Raw genomic sequence first — 24,065 nt, 5'->3', positions numbered from 1 at the left:
GAGGATTGCCAGGCTGCGGTTACCAGCAAAGGAGAAAGCTATTCCAAAAGCACAGCAGAAGCGAGGGCTGTCAGCAACCCAGTGATGCAATTTCATGTTGGGACAGTAAGGAACCCAATTCCCCAGGAGGGCGAGCTGCACTAGGCCTCTAAGGAAAGGAAGGGGCAGGGAGAGCCACTGATGACTGAGGTGCAGGCACACGCGTGCGCGTACTGTCGCAGGAGGAGGAATCTGTTCATGGCACCTGAGACAGGAGCGAGTAGGCTCAGGCCAGGGGGGCCAGAAGGAGGACGGCCACCAGCTCAGAGGCAGTTGCTTGGACATGAGGTGTGCAGTGCTTCAAAGGCATTTTTGAATATAGAGATGTGCAATAGAGCAAAGACAACATGGATGCAACCTGTCTCCTCTTAGGATACAGAACAACTGCTTTCCCTGGACGCTTCCTATCACTGCAAAGGGAGAGAACTGAGACTGGCGGGTCTCCTCGTGGCTCATGGAACCTCAGTCCGTGCCACCCAGCAGCCTCCACTGAAACATCTGTGGCTTACCACCAACTCCCTGGACATCCTCCCCCACAGGAAGTACCCACAGCAAACACAAATAGAGCTAGCCATCAAAGGCAATCCTTGCTGAGATATAAAAGAAGAAAAGGCTGTGGATACCTCCAAATCGGAGTGAGATGACTATTACTTGCTGAGCAAAAGGATTCTGACAAAATCTATGGAAGGTAAATATGAAGAATGCACAGAGGAAAACGGGGTCTGTTTTAGAAACCTAACTACAACTTGTTAATGTTATGGAAAGAAAGCCGGAGATAGAAGGTAAGTGCCTCAACTGAGATCTAAAACACCCTTTTCCAATATGGGTGGGATGTAAATCTCTGGTGCACGTGCCAGCAAGGGCTCTGACCTAGGACCACAGGGGGGAATCAGCCAAAGGAAAAGGTGGCATGGGAACTCCTCAGGAAAGATGCCAGGGCTAAAAGCATTAGCATCAAACCAGGTCTGGAGGCCACGTGGAAACCCTTCTTGAGGGTCACTCCCCCACCCACAGGAAGAAGGGGAGAGAGGCAGGAGCTGGAACCTAGGAATGTGAGCACACTTTCGGTCTTTTTATTTTAAGTAAGTTCAGTTATCCCTCCCCTTGCAAATTAATCTGGTTCTTCCAGACAAGGAAATAAAATGTCTCCTAACACTACTACTGTCCTGATAAATTCAACTTCCATGGAGGGCTTCCTAATGATGAGATTCAGCAAAATTTTATTTATTTGATTATCTATATTAATTCTAGTAGAAGCAAAGAACAAATGATTAATTTTAGGATCACTGCACACTGAATATTCATTAAGAGGGGAGGCATTCTTTGAACACATTAGGTGCAGCAGCAAAACAAAAGAGAATATAGCAAGAAGCATGTGTTGGTCATGAATGCAATTACAGAACAACCTGCACCGATTCTGCTCCTAGAGGCAATGCAGCTAAAAATAAACTTATTGATACTCATTGAATCTGTCATATAATTACACACTGTACTATTCTGCAGCTTAGACATTGCTCTGTCCAGAATCCCATTCACAGGAGCATTGATCTAGAGTTACTTGATTTAAAACACAACTTTCAGCAAAAAGATTAAAGTTGTTCCATATGACAGGTCATGCAGGCTAGCTAGTCCCCATATTTTGTTTTTCTGCTCTGTCACATATGACAAATGATGTTCATATGAGTACAGTCCCAGGTTCCAGTTAATTCCCTGGAGACTACTGATAATTCCACCCCATTTCTAAAATATTGAAGAGCAATCAGAATGCAAATGACAAGAGTAAAGGTGGGGTCCGGTAAAGACCAAACCTTCAATCTGCTCTATTTTACAAGATAGATAGATAGATAGATAGATAGATAGATAGATAGATAGATAGATAGACAGATAGATAGATAGATAAATAGATAGACAGACAGACAGACAACTGAAAAACTTTGCCATTAAAACAAGTGGGAAAGCTCCCTTTCCCTAGGTGGGACAAATGTTAAAGTACTAACATTCCACGCCACCTGTCTGCTGGGCTCCATGATTCCAGTCACATTAGTGGAACATTCAGTGAAACATCACAGCTCCATGGAGGGCTCCATACACAGCTCCATGGAGGGCTCCATACACAGCTCCATGGAGGGCTCCATATACAATTCCATGGAGGGCTCCATATAGAGCTCCATGGAGGGCTCCATACACAGTTCTATGTAGGGCTCCATATACAACTCCGTGTAGAGTTCCATATACAGCTCCATGTAGGGCTCCATATAGAGCTCCATGGAGGGCTCCATACACAGTTCTATGTAGGGCTCCATATACAACTCCGTGTAGAGTTCCATATACAGCTCCATGTAGGGCTCCACATATAGTCCCATGTAAGGCTCCATGTAGGCCCATATGAAGCTAAGTGCAGAGATAGTGTACAAATCCATTTAGTAGGTAACATTTTCAGGCATATCCGAATTAAGAGTTCTACAGACATGATTTGCATGACAAAATGAAAAAATATACTTAAAATAAAAATTTATATTTTGGTAGCAACTATGATTAAGAAATGAACCCTCTGGTGAGCCCACACCTGTCCTTCAGGCCCATTCAGACCTTTTGTGTAAAACATAGAATTATGGAGGGAAAAATAAACTTTTTCTAGGAATGAGAAATTCCTAGAAAAATAAACCTGATAGTTCAGTATCTCCATACTTTACTGAAAGCAAAACACTCTTAGAATATACAAGCAAAAAAAAAAAAAAAAGTTAAGGTTGGGTGTGATAACGAACAAGCCAGAGATTCTAAGAAAAACGGTTACTAGAACTTTTCTTTTAAATTGGAAAAAAAATCACTTAAAAGGAAAATATGGAAGAACAAGTTTCCCTGGATAAATTGGGGTAGTAAATTACTTTATCAGCCCTACTTGTGAAAGAGTTAAAACGTTACATGAGCTCATCACTTCCACTGACAAAACCATTTCATTCTGAATGCTTGTTATTAAAGAAATTTCCTAGCATCAAGTTGTAACTTGATGTTAATGACACAATATGAAACAGGATGAGACAATGAGAAAATCTAGTTTTCATATAAGGCTTGGGTTAATAAAAGGTATCTCTCCTTTTTTAGCTCCTGTTTAATCCTTCACATAAGACTTTGTCTTAATCCCCAATGACTAGAGTAACCAGGCCTCCCGGACTGTTAGCTACACACTTCCAATGTCCTCCACATAGTCAAGCGTTCACCCACAGCCACTGTATTAATTTTATATTGCATAGCTTCAGCCAACTTTATATCAGAATACCTAAGTATTCGTTTCTTTTCTGTACTTCTTATTAAAAGGACTGATGTGTGCATCCTATAAGCTACTCTTCTATGGCAAGGTTTTCCCACCACACCTGCGGCAGCAGTGTCCAACGTCATAGGAGAAATATTGTTATTTTTCAGCACAAACGCCCAAGAGGCAACAATGCCTCTAATTGCCAGTGGACCCTTCTGTTCAATTATAAAATGTTAGACCTTTCTAGGTAAAATCCAGGTGAGGGAGCATCAGTGATTTGCCCAAAACCTCACAGCTGGTCAGCAGGGAGGAGAGTCCTTAACTTCTCCCAGAACTTTCCTCACTACTCCGCTTGGGGCCATCAATGCCAATTTCTGAAAATGATGAAAAGGGAGTGAGGCTGAGGAGGAGGCCTGGAATTTTCACTTGGGGACCCAGAGTTTAGACATTTACACAGTACCATGAGCTCTTTACACAACTCTTCCCAGCGATACAAAACACTGCACAGACAATGAATCTCTGCTCTGTGCATCTGTCTCCCCTGCTAGGCGAAGAGTTGGACCATGCCTGTCCCCAGCATCTGGCACAGTACTTGTTTGGTCCTTACAAAGCTTTGTTGAATTAAATTGAAACAAAAACCCATGTGGTTTATGCCATTTCTCATAGGCAGAAAGGCTAAACATTTTTTTTAAAGGAGAACAAAACTTTAGAACAGTCTGAGGCCCAAGAGAAAAGACCTTAAAAGAATGAGAGTGGCATTCTAAGACAGAGGTCAGCGAAGTATGGCCAAATCTGGCCTGTTGCCTGTTTCTGCAAATAAAGTTTTATTGGAACACAGCCACACTCATTCATCTGCATTATGACTGCTTTCACACTTTAATAGCAGAGTTGAGTATTTGTTACAGAGACTGCATGCCACACGACATAAGGAAGACAATGAGGGGAAAGAAGGACTAATTTGTCAAAATAATACTGTATATTTCCATCTGTATATTACACCTGGGAACTAACTGATACCCCCTTTGAAAATTATCTGCAAGCTTACATACTTTAGAAATGCAATACTATCTACTAAAAACCATGCTATCCGATTACAGACCCTGCTGAAAATAAGGAAGCAAGTTATGAAACCATTTATGAAGCTGGCACCCTTTTGGAATTAATTTTCCTTACCTATGGTTCTTCTATGTGGTTTCTCATGCATAGCACAAAAATACTGAATAACTCTGATTATTACTAAATATATCCCACACTACCACTCTCTCAACTTTAACAGAGGTAAAGTTATACACATCAGATCTGCAATGCAAAAGGGCCAAATCTTTTCTCTTCCTTAGGTCACTGGAAAATGTGAATATAAACATTATGTTTCTGCCCTACAAAACGATAAGAATATCTGGACTAAATGATAACTTGCCTAAAAGTTGCAAATAGCCTATGTACGGTGTAATTCTTTCCTCAAATTTAACACATTATAGTTATGATTTGATACTGATGTAAAAAATGTGTATTTTATTTACACTATAAAAATGTTTATATTGCTTATATCTGAAGTTCTCAAACCTAAATGCTTTTCCTATAAAATTAGGTAATATAGAATAACAATATATTCAAACTATATCCATCCCCATTAGCTTGTTGTTACAAATGAACCTTTCTTTCAAATGTTTAAATATTTAAGAGTGGCTACTACGTTTTTTGCTTTTTTTAATTTCATGATTAACTTTTTTTGTTTTTACCATTTAAATTGAAATAAGCATTTTCTGAAGCCTGAAATTATGCCCAATGCAGCTCAAATACCTTCTATAATATCACTAAATGTGGCAAACTTATGAGACACCTAAATAGGTATATCCTTGGGATTCTAAAATATAATGTTTTTCATATTTAACAAAAATGCAGTAATTTGAAAATGTATTAAAAATAGGTATATTGAAGTGCTTGTCTTTCACTACAGGGGGAAAAAAAGATTAAATAAAAAAGGGAAAAACTGTGATCCACTGCCTCCCCTTTTCCCCACCCCACTAGGCCACTGAGAGGGCCAATCCTCCCTCTAGATCAGCGGTTCTCAACCTGTGGGTCGAGACCCCTTTGGGGGCCGAAGAACCCTTTCACAGGGGTCGCCTAAATACATCCTGCATATCAGATATTTATAGTAGCAAAATTACAGTTATGAAGTAGCAACAAAAATAATTTTATGGTTGGAGGTCACCACAACATGAGGAACTGTATTAAAGGGTCGCGGCATTAGGAAGGTTGAGAACCACTGCTCTAGATACTGAGCTCCCACTGGGCACAAATGTAGTGGCCTCAGCAGCGTCTGCTTCTAAACTGCAGGTAAATTCCTCCCAGACTATGGTGTGTAACATCTGCATAACACAGGATGTCAGCTTTGCCTCTTGGGAGGAAAACTGTATCTAATTTAACAGCCCTTGTGAAAATGGGCACTCTTTCAGATCTACCAGTAAGGTCAAGGCTGAAGGTCAAACCCTACTCAGGAATTGAAGTGCATAGTCTCTTTACCCGGCACAGGTCAGAGTACTCATTCCATCATCAGTCACCACAAAAGCATTCCTGGGAACTTAGGAATGACTCAGGGCAAGCTGTTCCCACACCTTAAAACCACATGCCAGTCCCATGGCTCAAGCAGACGTGGGTGTGGAAAGCCACTGGCCCCACCAGACTTAGGGTCCTGGGGCTCAGGACCCACCACACCAGCCTGTTAATAGGGACATTATCCTCCTGCCCTGAATTTTTCACTGGGTCATCGTGAAACTACCAAATGAAATTCTACGTATACAATTTATAAATAACACAAATGGTATTATAAATAACATATATTATAAATAACATATATATATGTATATTTTCATATGCGGCGAAGCACATGCTACTGGCATGACTTGCATCTTGTGGTTGATCCTTTTGCTTTCTTCATGCACCTTTAAATGATGTACACATGTAACCACATGTTTTGTTTTGAACTACAAAGACTTCTTAAGCCCGGGCAGCCCTTTGCTGCCAAGGAAAGCCTGCTCCTCCCACCCTGCTCTTTGGGCTAATTTGTGGAGCCACAGCCGTGGTATCTGAGTACATTGGCCATCACAGCTTTTTCTTCATTCAAAATTATATCCATGAATGACATCACGAACACTTGCAAATTCAGCAGCACACAAACAACTGATGGATACACAAAAACAATGGCAAATAGCTCCCGGAATAAAATGAATAAACTTGTTTTAATGGGAGAGAAGCAGAACAGAAGTAGAATTGTTTTTCTGGGGGTAACTCTAGGTCATGTAAAGCTAACAGTTCTCAAACGCTGCACAGGGCGCCTTGCCTAGCTGCTTTCTTCACGCCCCGTGGATGGGACAAAACGCCCAAAGAGGGGCTCCATGTGTCCCTGGGTAGGCAGCTGCACCCAGGGAGAATGCACAAATTCCTCTTCGTGTCGCCTGTGCCCAGCCTGCACGATGGGTTATCAACTAGCTGGGCTCTGATTAGTTGGGGCCATAGGGCATTGCCTTTCTGTTTTCTCTGGCTTCTATACAAAGATGCACCAAAATAGAGATGGACATTTAAATTCCTCTGGTGCAGATAAGAGACGGAGCTGACCCAAGTCCACCAATTCAGTGTGCATGCTCCTCACATACAGGCTAAGGGGGGGAGAGGGGGGCGTGTCTTTCACACGCAGCTCACCAGCGCTTCTCAAGCTTCACACCCTCCGCTCCAAACTCATTCCACAGTGCTTTCTTAAGGTGGAAATTCTATGAAATACCTACACTGATTTCAGTTTCCAAATCAGCTGAAGAATTAAGTCAGTTTGTTCGATAGCCTGAATTTAGCACCCCTCACAGGAAAGCAGAATATTCGGGAGACCCTGGGTCAGGGAGAGCTAGAAGTGAGGCTGCACAGGGCACTGACGTAGCTCCAAGAGATCTATCTGTCCAAGGTGTACCCCAGGATTTTTTTAAAATAAATTTTTATTGATTTCAGAGAGGGAGGGAGAGAGGGAGAGAGAGATAGAAACACCAATGATGAGAGGAAAAATCACTGATCCACTGCCTCCTGCACGCCCCACACGGGGGATCGAGCCCACAACCCGGGCATGTGCCCTGACCGGGAATTGAACAGTGACCTCCTGGTTTCATAGGTCGACGCTCAATCACTGAGCCATGCCGGCCAGGCCCCAGGATTTTTTTTACAGACAAAGGCACCATGTTGCCTAGAAGACAGAGAACCAGATAGCAGCAGGCCTCCCCGAACAGTGCCTCCCTCTAGGCCAGGAAAGGCTCTCCAGCATGGCCGTGGCATGCCGGCGGGAGGAACTTTCCACCCTGGGGTTTTTCCTTAAAAAAATAAGAGTAATAACAAGACCTGCCCTCCAAGGAGGTTCTGAGGATTAAATACCATTTGAAAATGTTTTATAAATTATAAGGTGCTTTACAAGTATGTTTGTGTAATCAAGTATGCAATTCTATGACTAAACACTGGCACTTTGATTTCGTAGTTTATCTTGTGCAAATTTCTGGCTGCCTTCCCCACTTCAATTACACCTTTAATACACTAGAAAACTTTTAGGGTTCTTCACATCTTATGTACTACTTTTGAGAAAGAAATGGAAGACTAGACATAACCTCACTAAGGAAGAAGACACGATGACAAAAGGAGGTGACTTCACTAGAAAAGTTTCAAAATACTACATTCTGTTCCAAAGAGACAATAGCTCCCTTTCACAGTTAAATATGAACGAACATCCTTACGATCGACGGCTGACCAGACTCTCCATGACCCGTTGTTACCTCTTTCACGTCACTGACTCTCACCCAGCTCCCTCTATGTCAGCCACACAGGTTGACTTTTACCCTGGAACATACTTGCAATCTTCAGCCCCAGGGCCTTTGCATGGCTACTCATTCCCTTTGCCTATATGGATTCTCCCTCTAAATACCTACAAGACTTGCTTTTTCACCACCTTGAAGTTGTCACCTTCTTCTCTCCTTCTCCCACTTTATTTTCTAGACCCATGGTAGGCAAACTGCGGCTCGCGAGCCACATGGGGCTCTTTGGCCCTTTGAGTGGGGCTCTTCCACAAAATACCACGTGCAGGTGCGCGCGTACAGTGCGATTGAAACTTCGTGGCCCATGCACAGAAGTCGGTATTTTGTGGAAGAGCCACACTCAAGGGGCCAAAGAGCCGCATGTGGCTCGAGAGCCGCAGTTTGCCAACCACTGTATTTAGACCATTTATCACCACCTATAATACTTCATATTCTGAACACATTTCAAAATTGTTTATTTCCTAGGTTTCAAAGGTAGACTTGAAGACTCAGTACCTTCTGCTTTTCTTTTTTCTTTATAGTTTAGAAAGAAACCAAACCCCTTTCTTGTACCCTGTACTTTAAATATATTTCAAAGGAGTGAAATATTTAAAAAAGTATTTAGCATGTAACAACTGGCCTCTTTGTAATGAAAAAAATATGAAAGAGTAATAGTTTGGTTAAATTTGAAAGGTGAAGGGAGATCTAACCCTTTCTGCCTCTGTCCCTCCTGCCCCAAAGCCCAGCCTTCTACCCTCCCCAGCAGCCCTTAAGTGAAGTTCCTGTCGTTTTTTTGTTTGTTTGTTTTTTCTGGAAAGAACAGATAAAAGGTGGGAAAAGGTAAGAATGACAGGAAACTCACCTGGAGCTGACTCCATCAGCCTGATGGGTTGGTAACACAGAGCTGCCCAACCAAATGGGACTGCCCTACTCCGACTATAGTGGCCACTGTGGTGGAAGGCAGGGGGTCCAGCAGCAGCAGGCTTTCAGAGCAGGAGGCACTATGAGTGGAGGGGGCTGCTGCTGGCCAGGAGGCCTCCTCCGCACAGGAGGAGAAGGGGGCTCTCCTGGATAGATCATGGATGTCTGCAAAAACGACGGGATACACACTTTTACAAAAGGCGTCAGAGCCACCCAGGTGCCAGGTGCTTCGTAAGAAAACGCAATCCTATTGGGAAGTTATTAGGATGATTAAAAATTAAGCAATTCTGAAACATAAAATATACAAAGAACTAAGACTATATTACATGTGTGTGGATTCTTTCTGAGAAAAACAATAACTAAAAATGTTTACTTTCTGTGGAAAGGCCCAGTTGTGTGCAACCAGCAGTATGAACCCCATTTTCTTTTCTTTTTTTAAAAATATATTTTTATTGAGAGTCAGGGAGAGGGGAGAGATAGAAACATCAATGATGAAAGAGAATCATTCACGGGCTGCCTCCCGCACGCCCCCCACTGGAGATTGAGCACGCAGCCTGGGCACGTGCCCTTGACTGTAATCGAACCCGGGACCCTTCAGTCCGCAGGCCGACACTGTATCCACAAAGCCAAGCCAGCTAGGGCATGAACCCCATTTTCAATGTGAGCTCTCTCGTGGGTGCAGCTGTGAATGTCTAGGGAATTCACAGGAAGAATTCCTATCACACATTAAAGAGGGAGTGTCTTTTTAAAGCAATACTTAAAGGCGAGCCAGAGAAGAATCAGCAGGCACAGGAAAGGGAGACCAATAAACCAGCCCTGGGAAGTTTCTGGAATACCACCACTGCCAACAAAGACTGGGCACAAAGAGAAACACTGGAATCATGAGGAGGCAAGACTGCCAAGAGCTTAGAGCAGGCTGACACCTAGGAGCTAGGACCCCAGCAAAATCAAACCTATAGTTTCTCAGAGAAGAAAACTGATCCAGAAATGCAGCCTCCTCGAATGCACCCCAAGTCTGTGTAGGGAGGGGGCTCAACGTCTGGTTCCTTCAGAACTTTCGAGCAAGGACACCCACAGCTCCAGCAGGGACGTCCCATTCTTTGTCTTCGGCCAAGAATGCCCGAAGAGTGGACACCTAACGTAGGGCTCACAGTGGCTGCCCAGAAAGCAGCTGGAGTGGGGCGCTGTCCAAGTGGACTGTAAAGGCGCCGAGGGGACAGAGGCTTGTTTCAGACTTGCCTGTATCTCCCAGAACATCTACTCCCGTGTTGGTACACAATGAATTCTCAATAAACCGACTGGCTTCAACATCAACCGTCTCCCAGCTTTAGGAAATGGCTGCACACCCCCTGACTTCGGAACGTTCCAACTGAACTGCAGGGACCCCGGAGCTGTGAAGATGAATGCTTATCGCCCGGAGTTATTCTAGGAACTTAATTAAATGCTCCATGCCGGGGAAACGTGGATATTTTACTGCTGCGGTTATTTCACTTGGAACTGAGACTACTAATAAACCAGCATTACTGATAAGCTAAACTGCAAATAATGATAAGAGGCAAAACAGAATTAAGGTGAGTCAGTTCTGTGGCATCTTTATAATTTTGATAGGACCCTAAAGACAAAAATGTCATTTGGAAGCTACAGAAATATTAAACTTGAGAAGAAAATGCTCACTGCAAAACTTTGCCAAAATAAGTAAAATTTTAAAGAATTTCTAAAAAGTCATTCATGTGTATAAGTTTGTCAGGCTTTGCTGTTTAATGTATCCACACCATTCATTATTAAAAGTTTTAAATCTGTTTACTCACCCATGCAGTTTTAGAAAACTGACTATACAATAAATTTACACTCCTGAATTTATATGATCCTAAAGAAGAAAAATATTAGATCTTGCAGTTTTGCAACTAACATATTTTACTAAAGCACAGCTGAATATTTTCAACTGAATTGTGCATTTTTTAGAAGTCTACTTGGTGAAGTAGAGGTTTCACCAAATTTATTTGATATATAGAACTGGAAGAGCATAGATATAGCTTATGGATTTGTTTTGTTCCCTTTGCATATGAAAAGTGTTATTTTTATGTCACTTTTCTGTTGGAAAACAATAAAATAAAACCCCTATGATCATATAAGAACAAAACAGAAGCACAACATGGCCAAAGATCACTTCAGTAATCTTTTTTTAAATGCATCCAGGGGGTGGTATAAGAAACTGGCCACTATTACCTTCCTTTCTAAGAATTTCTGTTGTCTTTTAAGTTCAGAACCCAGTGATGTCCACAGTGTACCAGAATGCTAGTACCTCCATTTCTGATCTTCAAACAAAACCAAGCTGCTCATCACATTCTAATCCATGCCTTACTGTCCAGAGTTCCTCCAGCATTATTTGCTTCATTTCTGTCCTATTTGCAAACTTTTCCCCCTACTTCACAATTTCCCTCCAACTCATCCATCCACCAGGGGCTCTGGAAGCCAGGAACAAGGCAAGGGATGCAGGAGGCCCTGCTGGGTGTGAAGTGGGCCTGGCAGGGCAGTGGCTGGTGGTGAATCTCACATGATGGGCTTGGGGGTGGCCTCTGCAATAGACCTGGGAACTCAAAGGCATCAGATGGCCACTTACTTCAATCCCTATTTTCAGTGACTTTCCACCACCAGCATTGGGCAACGTAATCAGCGCTCAATTCCCAGGCCCTCAGTGGAAGGAGATTTCACAGATGGCTCCTGCTGGGCTTAAATATGAGGATTCCCTAGAGAGCACATCAGAATCTCCACCCTGTCACCTTTTCTGCCTGACTTGCTAAGTGATCAACAGATAACCTACCACAAGGATATTCTGAACTTTGCTTTCTTCGTAACCTGAAGAGTAGCTTCATCATGCCATTCATCCCCAATGGAAGGAGAAAGCCTTGCCCTATTTTGCTGATCCTGTGTGACAGTCTCCAATCCCATGCCTCTTGTCAACAGAGATGCTGGGTAGAGCACTTGTGCACATAGCTTATAACGGCAGGCGCATGGCCCTGAGGCTGCCATCTGCTAGGAAGGAAGTACTCTCTCCTAGGATGCTGCAGAGACTGACAGCGAATGTAAACAAAACCCTGAGTCACCGCACGAGCACGACGAGGCCATGGATGCCCAATTACATTTCTGAAAAATATGGGTAGCTTATGACTTTTTATGTTTGCTTAGGTCTTCTTTATTTTTTTGCATGTGGGGTTATATTATAGTCACATTAGCAGAAAGGTAGCACCTTTGGGAAAAACATTTCTCTTCACATAAAAACTCAATTAAATGTTTTCGTTAGGAAAAAAAGGGGGGGCGCCTTTAAAAAAGACACTGGTAAAAGAATTCACTCTGCAGAATACCTTGCAACAACTGATGACTTACTTATCGGTTCTTAGGCAAATTCTAAATTGGTTAGTTTTCAAATAAACTCATCATTAAATAGGTTAATGACTCATTTCTTAGGAACCTGTTAATGGACTTATTCATAATGAGGAGTATATGATATACTACTTATAGAGTAAATGCATCTTAAAGACACCTCAAGCAGCAACCGAAACACTAAATGACCCCTTAGTGGCCCAGGGTGAACCAATCTACAAAGAGCAAGAACTTCCATTTTCCCAAATAGAGGTCTTTTGATCTGAATAATCCCCCAAATTTTATTTCTTTTCCTTTTTATTTCACAAGCACATGAGAGTATTTAGCAAAACTTCACTCTTCTGCCTCATCAGTAACACGGCTCACATAGTCACGAGCAGCCCTGGTTCCCTGATTAAAACATACTCCTGATTTAGGAACACCTCTGCATTCTCTATTTCTGCCCACTAGCATACCTTGTCTATGCATGAAAGAATTTACTGAAATGTTCCAAAGTAAAAAGATGGATACCACTTCCCCAAATACTAAACTGTTCTAGAGGGAACAGACCATATCCTGGGAGAAAGTTATTCATCGGTATACAAAGACCTACAGAGACAGAGAATTCCCTATTCTTTCTTGATAATATTTACAAACATCCCTACCAACTAATTAAATCAGTGACCTTGGAAAAGACTCCCGACCTCCCTTGGGCTCTGTTTTCACAACCTTAAAAATAAGTTACATTATACCAATGGTTCCCCTACCCTTTTCCCTCAAAACGACCTTGTATTTTTCCCTGGTTGTCACTACACCGTGTGGAAAGAGCTTTAATGTATTTGGTGGTGGTAGTGATGGGGAGGTATCTTATCAAGTATAATATATATAGTTTGCTTTTCTGAAACAAAAACAGCAGAAGGAATGTAAGTTTTCCACCTTGCAGACTACTAGAAGTCCTGGAAGCGAGACTAAAAAAAAAAAAAAAAAAAACACACACACACCCTGAACAGAGATGACCAACCAACCAACTTGATTTGACCCTAAAATCCCCTGACAATATGAGAGCCCTGAAAGTAGTATCAAATCCTAAACTCTTCAGAGGGGACTTTCCTTCAATGCCCAGTCTTTCTGCGTTTTAACTGTCTCCATTTTACTCTAATGAATAATGCACAGAGAAATTATCACCCAAGTGAAATAAAAAACAAAATGTTATAGGAAAATGCTGGTGAAACAGCATCTTTGTATGAAGCCCAACACTATTCCCTTTGGCTTGAGAATCTTGGGTAAATCACTAGCCCTCTTGAAGCTGCAGGTTCCTTATTTTAAAAATTGGGGCTCCAAGTGGCCCTGTCTATGTCATAAGGTTTTTGGATGTTATGTGATACTAGACATATGAAAATGTCTTAACACTATGAAGTAAAGAAAAACACCTTTTTGAATTTTAGGCAAATATTCTGATACAAAGGGGAGAGGGGCTTGCACTTATCTTTCAATATTGATCAGAATAAAAAATATATATATTGATCAGAATAATGGTTACATTTTTGTCGTCTCCAATTTCAATAGCGTCCTTTCAAAATCATTCATTGCCCACCAAGTTTTGGTGTTGTTAGTTATACCTAGAATTTGGAGGCAAAAGATAGACTGATTTAAGTAACTACTTTTAAGTTTGCATAGAAAAAGCACTATGTCACATTCACAAATACAGGCCAAGTTTAAAGATGCATTTGCTTGCTCGTTTTATAAAGTTTCTGGACATGTAGAAGTGACTTTCTGCAAATTTAATATTTTTCTAGCTCAAAAGAAATCAGAATCCCTAAACTGACTATGTTATCGGGAGCCTAAAAGTTTTAACCAGATTCTATTTCAGCAAAATTCAATGAATTCAGTTCCAATACCATGCAGAGAAGTATACTGTATTCCTTGTGCCCACAAAACAATATGCAAAATAAACTCTAACTCTCTCTAGTCAAACTTTCTTCTGTGCCTTTTATTTTAGTGCATAGTTAATATGTCTCTGTAGCTATCTAGAAAGAAATCGAATAATCAGTAGCAATGATCAATCTCAGCATTTCCTCCACCTTGAGTGATAACTTCACCAGTTCACAAAAAACCTACCACTCAACTGTCTATAATAATCTACCGTGAATGATTCAAAATAACCACTGCAATTCCTAAGAACACATTCACACCAACCAAGTTAACACAGAAAGAATGTTCCCATTTAAATTTGGATAGCTCTGTTTTCACAAAACCTGCCACTGACAAATAGCATGAACTGATTATTACGGAGGTTCGGAAATTTTTTTTCCATTTGTCTACTAAAACGGCAACATGAAAATGCCTTGCCTGACTTGTATAGAGACACACATTCTGCCTGTCTGCAGTACAGTCTGCAGAGAAGTCCCCATTATAGTGGCCCCAGGGAAGGGCTGGCTTTGGGGCAGGGCATAGGCTTTGCTTCCCTCCGAGTGTTTCCCCCACTCTACTTGGCAGTGCAGATAAAAGAGTAAAGTTACATTTTCCCTTAAGTTTCTAAGGTGAAATGGGAACACTTGATTCTGTGCTACCCAAAAAAAACAAAACAAAGAAACCTCTCCACTTGCCAAATCTGATACCAAAAGTTAACTAGCTCTTGGAACTATGCTTCTACAGAAAATGCATTAGTGGGAATTTTAACAGAAAACCCATTATACCTGAGCTGTTACTAAAACTTCTGCAAGTTCTCCTCTTCAGAAAGACATTCATTTAAATACTAATAGTTCTAAAGGATATAACACCTTAACTATCTAATAAAATTCCTTTTGTGGGGGGGGGGGGTGGTCTGTGGAACTACAGAAGTACCATACACTACAAGTTTTTCCTAATGTTTGACAACCAAACAAATTAAAACAGCACAAGGGTGACCATTCTAATTAAATCAACCCCAAAGAGTGAAACTCCAGGGTTGAACAATGGATGATTCAACTAATGAAAGTTTAAGAGTTGTGTTTGCCTTTCACTGCAGCCAGCATGAAGAACCAAAACTGTCAATTTAAATAAATGTATATTCTAATTATACATTTTCATCTTGACACCATTTGACGACATCTCTTAATATGTAAACAAATTTTTTAAAAATGGTAATCAAAAGTATGGTCTTAGTATAGTTTCAGGATTAGGGCACTATTTTCCTTAATTGTTATTTTATTATGTAATTTAAGACACTCTTTCCTTACAATTGATAATTATCTATGAAAAAAAACAGCAACAAACAAACAAAAGTTAAAAAAGAAAAGAGGGGAAAAAACAATGGTTCCTGGAGACTGAGGTGGAACTAGCAGTCAAACAGAAAAGGCAAACATTTCTTAAATAGGTATTGATTGGCTCCACTCAGACAACTATGAGTTTTTGTCTTTTTCTAAGAGAACGCCCATTTACAAAAGCATCTTTCCTGTATATTCTCACAGTTTCAAGGTAACAAGTGTCAATAGCGTCATTAGATGTGTTAGCACATTTCTTTAGAAGAGCTTAAACCACTGTTAATATTTACTATCTCCTGGCCCTCCCAGTGGCTCTGTGACCCTGAAGGGAGAGGCTTATAATGATCCCATTTTACAGACGGAGAAAGTGAGAAAGAGGGATTAAATGGCTTCCCTCTGGTCACACAAAGACTAATTAAGATCAGCAACTGGAAACCTGGTTTCCTGATTTCTGGTTTAGTGTTCCACATACTATGTATGCTTCCTTCTACGAAGTACTATTTTTGTAAAGGTTTCTCTTTCAATAAAGGAAATAGAACAAGTCATGTGACTTTCATTCACGAAAGCCTCTGTGTTTTCATTAGCATCTTCGTTAGACAACTACGAATGGGGTAGGAGCAGGGCACCTTATTATCCTATTATGACAAAGCTATCCAGCTAAAGCAGAAAAACATGCACAACAGAAAAAATAAGGGGTATTGTTTGTCAAGCAATCTCACTGGCGTTCTGAAAGTGTTCAAGTTCTTTGCTTTAAGACTTCAACAGGCAATACTTTTAAACATACATCCTGACTGCACTGTTCCTGTGGAAACATTCCTTATTCCATGATTCCTTTACCATAGGCTATGAATAAACAGACCCTTCTACTCAAACAGAATTTAAATACAGATGCTTCCAGTGGCAATTCTTACCTAATCTGCCTTGTACACATAGAAAAAACAATTTTAGAATAAAAATCCCACTAAAAACGAACATTAAAATACCTTATTTTTGGTATGTACCAATCTATAATCAAAATACAAAAATATGTAAGAGTTAATTTTTAGAAGTAGTTTTAAAGCATAGTAAATTCAGTAACATACTTCCAACTTCCCCAACAACTACAGGCTAACAGATTGGTTGGATTTTTCTACATGCACACAGATAAAATACACGGTAAATAACCTCCCCTACTTACAAATGAGATGCAAACTTTAGACTTAAATTTTTATTTTCTCTGGACTAATATGTCTACATTATGTACATCTATCTCAAGTGTACTAACTTTTAATTGGCTTGAGCATTGAAACCTCACCCCCACTCCCAATTTTATTGTAAACAACTATCAAAGATTGCTGGAACTTTAGTCTTGGTCACCACTTATGCAAATACCAAACACTACCCAGGGCCCCCAAATGATTCTGCTTCAGTATAACCAGTGCGGTTTTCCCATGCAGAACCCGAGAAGCTCGATGTGGAAACAAACATATGCCACTTCTGAGAGCCAGAGCAGTGCACGCAATAACCCAGGAAGTTCTTTTTCTAGTTCATCTTCAAAGAAATGCTTTGCACGTCTTCCTTCTAGAAATTATTCTCTCCAAGGATTAAATTATTAATCTCCTGTGAGCTTCTTATTTATGAGCACCCCAAACAAATGTCTACGGGAATACATGAGTTAAATACAAGTGGATGCTCATTCTGAGTTTCTAAATGTTCGTCTGGCTTCACAGACCACAGTTTAGCCTGCACATTAATTAAGATGACACCCTCCTCTTTCCTGTTCTACTGTTCTCTGTGTTCAAATGAGTTTACTAGAAACCCATTTTGGCATGTGATCCTTTTTTTTTTTTAATGTGGTTTTGGCACAATGGATCAATTGCAATTATCAATTTTGTTTAAAAAGAACCCTTTTCCTTCTTAAAATGGTGTTTACCACACAGACTTTGGAAAAACAGCAACCAAAACGATCTCTCATCTTTGTTCAGCCACCATGAAACATACAAACTGCTGTTTTGATTTCAGAATCCTGAATCCTATAGGTTGAAAGGAATTTTATACTGGTGGGAAATCTTAAACAAAACAAGCTAAACAGGGTCTCTAGCTAAACTTATCTCTTGCCGTTTAAAATTTTCCCTAGTCTGAAAAGGGCATTATATCATACACGAATCACGTTTCTCAATGTATCTACTTTATCAAAAAGGCCTCGACTCCTTTTAGGCCTGCAGTCGCATGCACACTCCAGCTCACTCCTCCTGTTACTACAAGAACCCACTCCTGGGGCTCTCCTGAATCCAGTCCAGGTTTTTACCGCCTACTCCACCAAAAACAGTAAAAGGTGTTATGTTCTCAGACTGTTTTTCTGATTAGAATCAGATTTCAGCAGAATGTACTTTCATGTTCACTGTGGCATATACCCATTTGGGCATACCAAATAAATGTGTGTGTGTACACCCCACCCCCACCACCACCACTTGATTCCAGTTATATGGTGTGTTTATATGGTTTATGTCTTGAAAGGCAGCTAATCCTTAACTCCATGACACACTAGCAATTTTTCCGAAGTACCTGTAGTGCCTATTGTAACTCCAAGGAAAATGACCTTCAGCTGAGAGTCACCATTTAAGGGAAACATTCTGACAACTTCCAATTGATTTAATTAGATACTGAAGCACCACATTCCTTACAATTCTGTGACTCTTTTCATCTTTTATTCTATGGTTTTAATAAAAACGTAAATAGCTTTTCCTCTGTTATATTACAATAACAGGGCACTTACCCTACAGCTATAATTTTAAATCCCATGGATATTATCAAACACATGCTGCATTTAGACAGCATTAAACTGATCTGTTTACTCTAAGAAAAAAAAAGAAAAAGAAAACGGCATATGGATCCCCAAGCCACCTTGATCATCACCTTGTTGTAACCCCTGCAAACTGTTGACCTTAGAACAACAACCATACTATGTGTTCTGTGGTTCCCACAGTGCCTCTGTTACTAGCAACCCTGCAGAGAATCAGCTACACAATTAAAGAAGAAAACCTTGAACATCCCTCACCCCTTTATTTCTCTCTCTCCCCCACATCATTCAAAGTTTGAGACAGTCAGAATGCACCGCCAGCTGCAAAGCAAGCAGTCTCTCTCTCCTCATGGATATTTGATGAGAATGTGAAGAACAATACGGGGTACCAGCCTATCCGATTGTTCTTGAAAAGCCCCATGATGTTGTCTTCACTTGTTTTCTCTAAAGCACTGATTCTAAATCCTGGCTGCATATTATCACCTGGGCAACTGAAAAATGCTCCTGCCTCCACTCTGCCCATTGGATGTTTTATTTGAGTGTCTGGCATGAGCCCCATAGGTTATTTCTCATACCTCCTCGGGTGGGTCTGACCTGGGACAGGGTTCTCAAAGGACGGCAGCAGCAGCACAACCTGGAGACTTTCTTAGAAATGCGAATTCTGGGCCACACCCCAGACCTACTGCATCAGAATCCCTGGGACTTTATACAGCCCAGCCATCCTGGTCTCAGCAGCCTCTCCAGGTGACTCCCAGGTATCCTCAGGTTTGAGAACCACTGCTTTTAAGCTGTGTTTAAGCGGCATTACTATTTCAGCCCCTTAGGAGAAAAGGAATGCCTCTAATGGAAAAGCCCCTACAGTTTATGTGTAAACTGTAAATGCTTAACTGTTCCCTTTAGCGGCCACAAAAATGGATGCTCATTTCCTAAGTGACTTTCGAGCCTGTTTTTATAAACTTTGAGGCTCAGCAAGAATCAGCTGGGGCCCTGCTCCAGGAAAACAAAGAGAAAAATGAAGGTTACAAGCCTGGGAGAAGTCAGAACTTCTAGGGCCCTTCCTAGCAGAATTTTCCCACTCTCAGATCAAGAAGATAGGTTTCAGGTGGGGACCTGGAGAGCATGTCCAGTGTTAATAGGTGGGAAGAGGACTGTGGGAAAGAAGAAACATTTGGGGCCAAAACAACAACAACAAATAGTAGTTCCCTGAATCGGAAGCTTCACATTCAACTCAAAGATGCTTTGACTGTTCTTGGCAAAGTCTTTGGGGAAAGAGGAGGACACAGGAGCCTAAAGTAAAACAAAACAAGAAGCCGGGGCCAATATTTTGGCATTTAGGTCAAGGTACCAAAAGAGGGAAGAGGAGTGAACCCACCAACGCTCACCCACTTTTCCCACCCTTCCTCCCACCCCCCACAAGGTGAAGGGCCTCACCTTTCACAATGGTGGCCTCCTTCAGGTGATGGGACAAGAAGTCAATGCTGGCATAGGTGTTGGAGGGCAGCGCTCCAGGGCCTGGCCCCCCACACACCCCACCGGTGCTGCCGGCCCCCACAGTGCTGATGAGACCCCCGAGGCTACGGGTCCGGCCCCAGGCACTCTTGTCGCCTGGCTGCGGATGCGGATGCAGGTGTGGATGCTGCTGTGGAGACGGCAATAGCCCCGGCTCATCCCTTACATCGATGGCAATGTAGTTGAGACCATTCTGGAAGCCAGCTGAGGTCTCCCTGCGCATGGGAGAGCCACTGCCCCCGGGGCAGCCAACCAGGCCCCCAGGCTGACTTGGTGTCCATGGCCGTGCCTGCTGGGGGAGTGGTGGCTGCAGCTGGCGAGGGGACGCAGGGGGCTCGTCACCTCCACCAAGGACGCCGCTGCCACTCCCTTCGCTGCTTTTCCTGAGAGAGACATTTTCCACGGAGGCCGAGTTGTGGCGCTTCGGGTTGTGAGCGAACGACGGCGACACGGGAGTCACAGTGGTGGTGGAGGAGAAGGTCTCAGAGCTGTGGCGGCGGCGGCCCCCCTGTGGGTCTGCACGGATGACCTTGGCCCCCCGGTGGGGGTCTGGGGGCTGGCCAGCCTGCAGGAAGGCCTCGACCCCAGACACGTGATCCATGAGACTCAGCCTCTTCATGCCAGACGTGGGGCTGGTCACGCGGGCACCGTCTGGCTTGGGGGGGGCCACGATGGGTTGTGGCGGGGTGGCAGCCACGCCAAAGGCCATCTCGGTGTAGTCACCATTGTCCCCAGTCTCCGAGGACGAAGAGGAGGCAGCACTGGGGCCCTGGGATGTGGGTGCAGGAGGCAGGCGGTACAGCTCCCCTGGAGGGGGTGGCAGAGGTGGCTGCAGCTGCGAACTGGAGGAGGGGGCGGCAGGGCGCGGGGGCAGCGGCGGGTACCCGGAGGAGGCCTCAGGGGACAGGAGGCCATCCAAGGAGCCCACGGGGTCCCCGCTCTGGGTATCCGCCTTGGGTGACTTGGGGGAATTGAAGTCCAGGTTCATGTAGTCAGAGAGCGGGGAGCGCTGCCGGCTGTCGCTGCTCGTGCCCGGGGTGCCAGAGCCCAGGGACGAGGCCGGGCTGCTGGCAGACAGCAGCGAGGAGGACGAGGCCGCGGAAGCCAGCATCATCGGAGGGGCGGGGGGAGACAAGCGCGCTCCAGCCTCGCCAAAGTCAATGTTGATGTACTCGCCCGGGCTCTTGGGCTCGGGCGGTAGAGGGCACTCGTGCATGCTGGGCAGGGTCTGAAGCCCCTCCAGGGACAGGCGCGTGGGCCTCACTGCCCGGCAGCGCTGGCTCAAAAAGCCATCGGGGCGGCCACTGCCGCTGCCACTCTGCCTCCCTGCAGAAGGCACTACGGAGTGAGGAGGCTGAGCGTGGCTGCCCCCACCGACCCCAGCCACCACGCTGCTGGCCGGGTGCGTGGTCCCCACGCTGGCCTGAGGCTCCAGCCTCTCCTCTTCCAGGATGCGCCCCACGGGGGAGCTCATGAGCACGTACTGGTCGTTGTCCCCATTGCAGGTGTAGGGAGCCTTGTAGGAGCGGGGTAAAGAGCTGTAGCAGTAGCCAGGGACGCTCCTGAGCATCTCTCCAGCGCCGTGCAAGGCTGCGGTGAAGAAGTCGGGTGGGGTTCCCGCGGTGCCCGCGTCGCTGGGGGACATGTTGAGGTAGTCCCCGTTGGGAAGCTGCTTGCTGTCGGTGCTCTCCGTAGGCAGCTTGGAGCCACACCACATGCGCATGTAGCCACTGTCCTCAGGAGAGCTTTCCGCCGGGGAGCTAGCCTTGTAGCTGGCCCTGTTCACCGGAAAGGCCCTGCCGGCCACATTGGTGGGTGCCGGCGCTGCTGCAGGGCCGGTGGGGGGCAGAGCTGCAGCAGCAACCCGTGGGTGCACGATCTGCTTCGGGGCAGACACGCTGGTGGGGCTCATGGGCATGTAGTCGTCACTCTTGCAGCTGCCACTGCCACCACCCATGAGGGCCGCTCCAGGGGTCATGGGCATGTAACCATCATCCGTGCCCAGGTTGCTGCTGGAGCTCCTATGGGACCCAATCTCAATGTCACCATAGTCCTCAGGATAAGGGTGATAGGCCACTCTGGGAGAAGACGTGGGGCAGGATGGGCAGAGGCGGCCAGAGCTGCCAGAGAAGGTGGCCCGCATCAGGGTGTATTCATCCAGGGACGCAGAGGAGGGCTGGGGCACCGCCCGCTGCCGAGCAGGTGTGGTCAGGGAGTAAGTCCTTTTCCTCAACCCTCTGTCCAAGTCCTGGGCTCCGTCCCCTGAGACTCGACGGTAGGGGCGGCCACAGTGGCTCAGGGGCCTGTCCATGGTCATGTACCCGTATAGCTCGCTCCCACTCCCATCCTTGGCAGGGGGTGTCTCGGCGATGGACTCAGGCGTGTTGCTCCTGTGGCTGCAGAAGGCTCTCACGTCCCCAGGGCTGGAGCCGTACTCATCCAGGGACATGAAGCCGGGATCGCTGGGGGAGCCAGAGGCTGAAGCGCTGCCACTGGAGGGCCGCTGGCCCGCGTGGTGGTGCAGGGGGTGCTGCAGGTGCGGGTGCGGGCCCGGAGGCAGCGGGTAGCAGCCCGAACCATGCCCGCTGCTGGACGACAGGCTGCCTGGGCTGGTGGCTGCTGGGGGCGAGTGCGCCACGGGCATAGACATGGAGCGGCTGTGTTGCAGGGCGCCCCCTGCCGGCGCCAGCGTTACCTTGCTCGCGCGGTTGCCGCAGCCGGCGCTCAGGGTGTGCGAGCGGCTCAGAGGTGTACGCACCGGCCCCGGGCTCAAGGGGCTCCCGGCCACCGACACCGGCCTGCCGCCCGCCGCCCCGGTCCCGGCCGCCGCGCCGCCGTCGCCCTCGCTGGCCGTGCGCACCCGGCAGGAGTTGCACTTGGTGGCCGGCGGGGTGGCAGCCAGGCTGTCGGTGCGCGTGCGGCGCACCAGGCCCGTCTGGCTGGGAGGCAGGTTAACCAGGTGGTGGTGGCGGCGCGCGCCGGGGACGCTGATGGGGTGAGTGGCAGAGGAGCCAGACGACTGGCTCTTGCTGCGCGGCCGGAACTCGAAGAGCTCCTTGAGCGCCTTCATGGCCTCCAGGATGGTCTCATGGATGTTCTGGGCCACCACTGAGTCGTCAGCCTGCATCCACAGTTCGCCGGGGCCGGTGACAGCCGAGCGACCCACCTCGATGAAGAAAAAGCTGTCGGAGTGGCCGCAGCGGCGGATGTTTCATGAGCTGCAGCGTCACCGACGGCTGCTCGCAGTTCAGCTTCACGAAGCCGATGGTGCGCGCAGACAGGCACAGGCGGTACACGCCTGTCAGGTTCTTGCTCTGGCCCAGGCCCTTGGGCTTCAGGTTCACCTGCCACACCTCGCGGTAGGCGGCCGTGGCGGGCGCCACCAGCCCGTAGCTGTCATCGGAGCCGGCAGAGCCGCCCAGGGTGCCGGGCAAGGAGGCGCTGCAGGACCCGGCGTGGGTCGCGGTGGGGGCCGAGTCGCCGGCACCCGCGCGGCCCTCACTGACCAGGTCGGTGAGCGCGCGGTACCAGCCCTCCTGCTCCTGCTCGTTCTCCGCGGCCACGGCGAAGTACTCGTCCTTGGTGTAGAGGGCGATCAGGTACTTGTGCTTGGCGTCCGCGCGCTTGTTGATGTTCAGGCAGCAGTCCAGCGAGATGACCCGCTTCGGGGCGCCCGCCTTGCTCCGCCACTTCTTCTCGCTCTCATAGTACTCGAGCCGCGGAGGCTGCGGCGCCGGACCCCCGCCCGCTGTCGCCTCATCGCTGCTCGCGCCGGGCCCGCGCAGCACGAAAAAGCGCTTGTGACCGTGCTTCTGCTTGCGCAGGTAGCCGCACTTGCGCACGCTGTGGTTGTTGTTGTTGTTGTTGTTGTTGAGGTTGGGGCCATCGCCGCCCGCCGGCGCCGGGGGCCCGTGCAGCGGCGGGCTCGCCATCCCGGGCACTTCAGGCCGCGATGCCCAGCCCAGTGTCAAGGGGCTCGGGGGGAGCAGAGGGGGCGCAGGCGGGGGCTGCTCCCTCACCCCTGCTCGCCCGCTCGAGCCCACGTCCCTTGGGCCCAGGAGGTGGGGAAGGTTCGGGGAGGCCCGCGGGGGCCGACACCGAGACGGTGGCGCAGCACCCTCCGCGATCCGGAGCCCCAGAGG

General features: G+C 45.9%; 1 protein-coding gene across 1 annotated transcript in view; it reads right to left on the bottom strand.

Annotated features, from left to right (window-relative positions):
• Window positions 1-24,059, bottom strand: part of IRS2 (insulin receptor substrate 2) — a 28,780-nt gene extending 4,721 nt beyond the window's left edge. The window contains 3 exon segments of the mRNA XM_023752468.1: window positions 16,619-16,640; window positions 19,846-23,134; window positions 23,136-24,059. Coding sequence (XP_023608236.1) covers window positions 16,619-16,640; window positions 19,846-23,134; window positions 23,136-23,855 — 4,031 coding nt within the window. The 5' untranslated portion in view covers window positions 23,856-24,059.
• Window positions 24,060-24,065: the final 6 nt, after the last annotated feature.

Source organism: Myotis lucifugus, unplaced genomic scaffold, assembly GCF_000147115.1.
Source record: "Myotis lucifugus unplaced genomic scaffold, Myoluc2.0 scaffold_33, whole genome shotgun sequence".
Classification (NCBI taxonomy): domain Eukaryota; kingdom Metazoa; phylum Chordata; class Mammalia; order Chiroptera; family Vespertilionidae; genus Myotis; species Myotis lucifugus.
The sequence above is the reverse complement of the archived record's forward strand: the minus strand, read 5'-3'. Positions and strand labels throughout refer to the sequence as shown.